Source organism: Lampetra planeri, unplaced genomic scaffold (assembly GCF_965212315.1).
Source record: "Lampetra planeri unplaced genomic scaffold, kcLamPlan1.2.h2 scaffold_2113, whole genome shotgun sequence".
NCBI classification, from domain to species: domain Eukaryota; kingdom Metazoa; phylum Chordata; class Hyperoartia; order Petromyzontiformes; family Petromyzontidae; genus Lampetra; species Lampetra planeri.
Genome location: NW_027614876.1, coordinates 7,501 through 10,000, shown reverse-complemented (window position 1 = coordinate 10,000; position 2,500 = coordinate 7,501). Strand labels below are relative to the sequence as shown.

Below are 2,500 nucleotides of genomic sequence, written 5' to 3'. Positions count from 1 at the left end.
CAACCACTCACTCAACCACTCAACCACTCACTCAACCACTCAACCACTCACTCAACCACTCAACCACTCACTCACTCACTCAACCACTCACTCAGCCACTCAACCACTCACTCAACCACTCACTCACTCAACCACTCACTCACTCAACCACTCACTCAACCACTCACTCACTCAGCCACTCACTCATTCAACCACTCACTCACTCACTCAGCCACTCACTCACTAAAACACTCACTCAACCACTCACTCACTCACTCAACCACTCACTCAGCCACTCAACCACTCACTCACTCAGCCACTCACTCATTCAACCAGTCACTCACTCAGCCACTCATTCACTCACTCAACCACTCACTCAGCCACTCAACCACTCACTCACTCAACCACTCAGCCACTCACTCAAACACTCACTCAACCACTCACTCAACCACTCACTCACTCAACCACTCACTCACTCACTCAACCACTCACTCAACCACTCACTCAACCACTCACTCAACCACTCACTCAACCACTCACTCAACCACTCACTCAACCACTCAACCACTCACTCACTCACTCAGCCACTCAACCACACACTCACTCAACCACTCACTCACTCACTCAACCACTCACTCATTCACTCACTCAACCACTCATTCACTCACTCAACCACTCACTCACTCACTCAACCACTCAGCCACTCACTCAACCACTCACTCAACCAGTCACTCACTCACTCAACCACTCACTCACTCAACCACTCACTCAGCCACTCAACCACTCACTCAGCCATACACTCATTCAACCACTCACTCACTCACTCAACCACTCACTCAGCCACTCACTCACTCAACCACTCACTCAACCACTCAACCACTCACTCATTCACTCAGCCACTCACTCAACCACTCACTCACTCACTCAGCCACTCACTCACTCACTCAGCCACTCACTCATTCACTCACTCAACCACTCATTCACTCACTCAACCACTCACTCACTCACTCAACCACTCAGCCACTCACTCACTCACCCACTCACCCACTCACCCACTCACCCACTCACTCACTTGATGGTCTGCAGGAAGCGCACGCGATCACGGATCTCGTCGGGGATGCGCCCCAGGATGGTCTTGAGCGAGCGAGCGCGCTCACTCAGCTCCACCAGGGACCCCTCGCAACACTCCACTCGCAACTCTGCACACGGCGGGGGGTCACGGGGGGGGGGGGTCACGGGGGGGGGGTCACGGGGTGGGGGGTCACGGGGGGGGGTCACGGGGGAGCCACGGGGGGTCACGGAGGGAGACGGTGGGGGAGACACACGGGGAGACACGCCGAGAGACACGGGGGGAGGCAAGCCGAGAGACACACGGGGGGAGACAAGCCGAGAGACACGGGGAGAGACACGGGGAGAGACACGGGGAGAGACACGCGAAGAGACACGGGGAGAGACACGGGGAGAGACACGGGGAGAGACACGGGGAGAGACACGGGGAGAGACACGCGGAGAGGCACGGGGGGAGACACGGGGAGAGAGACGCGGAGAGACACGGGGAGAGACACGGGGAGAGACACGGGGAGAGACACGGGGAGAGACACGGGGAGAGACACGGGGAGAGACACGCGGAGAGGCACGGGGAGAGAGACGGGGAGAGACACACGGAGAGACACGGGGAGAGACACGCGGAGAGACACGGGGAGAGAGACGGGGAGAGACACACGGAGAGACACGGGGAGAGACACGCGGAGAGACACACGGAGAGGCACGGGGAGAGACACGGAGACACGCAGAGAGACACGCCGAGAGACATGGGGGGAGACACACGGAGAGACACGGGGAGACACGCGGGGGGAGACACGGGGAGACACAGGGAGACACGCGGGGAGAGACACACGGGGAGACACACGGAGGGACACACGTGGAGAGACACGGGGAGAGACACACGGAGAGACACGCGGAGAGACACACAGAGAGACACACGGGGGGAGACACACGTGGAGACACGTGGAGAGACACGGGGATACACGGGGAGAGACACGGGGAGAGACACGGGGAGAGACACACGGGGAGACACGGGGAGAGACACACGGGGAGAGACACACGGGGAGAGACACACGGAGACACACGGGGAGAGACACGGGGAGAGACACACGGGGAGACACGGGGAGAGACACACGGGGAAAGACACGGGGAGAGACACACGGGGAGAGACACGGAGACACACGGGGAGAGACACGGGGAGAGACACGCGGAGAGACACACGGGGGGAGACACACGGGGAGAGACACACGGGGAGAGACACGGGGAGAGACACGCGGAGAGACACGGGGAGAGACACGCGGAGAGACACGGGGAGAGACACACGGGGAGACACACAGAGAGACACACGGGGGGAGACACACGTGGAGACACACGGAGAGACACGTGGGGTGTGTGCTCACCCTCCAAATCCTCAGCCGCCATCCTCAGCAGCGCCTCTGGGAAGTTCACTGCCTCCCTCTCCTGCTTCAAGATGCCC

General features: G+C 59.8%; 1 protein-coding gene across 6 annotated transcripts in view; it reads right to left on the bottom strand.

The window, feature by feature from the left end:
- The window catches only part of LOC144740399 (programmed cell death protein 10-like), a 14,124-nt gene that overhangs the window by 7,152 nt on the left and 4,472 nt on the right, over window positions 1-2,500 (bottom strand). For all 6 annotated transcript variants that reach the window (XM_078623251.1, XM_078623252.1, XM_078623250.1 and 3 more), the window contains 2 exons: window positions 2,424-2,500; window positions 1,052-1,178 (listed from right to left, as the gene is read on the bottom strand). The exon at window positions 2,424-2,500 is cut by the window's right edge and continues 41 nt beyond it. In XM_078623251.1, coding sequence (XP_078479377.1) covers window positions 1,052-1,178; window positions 2,424-2,500 — 204 coding nt within the window. The remainder of the gene's footprint in view (window positions 1-1,051; window positions 1,179-2,423) is intronic.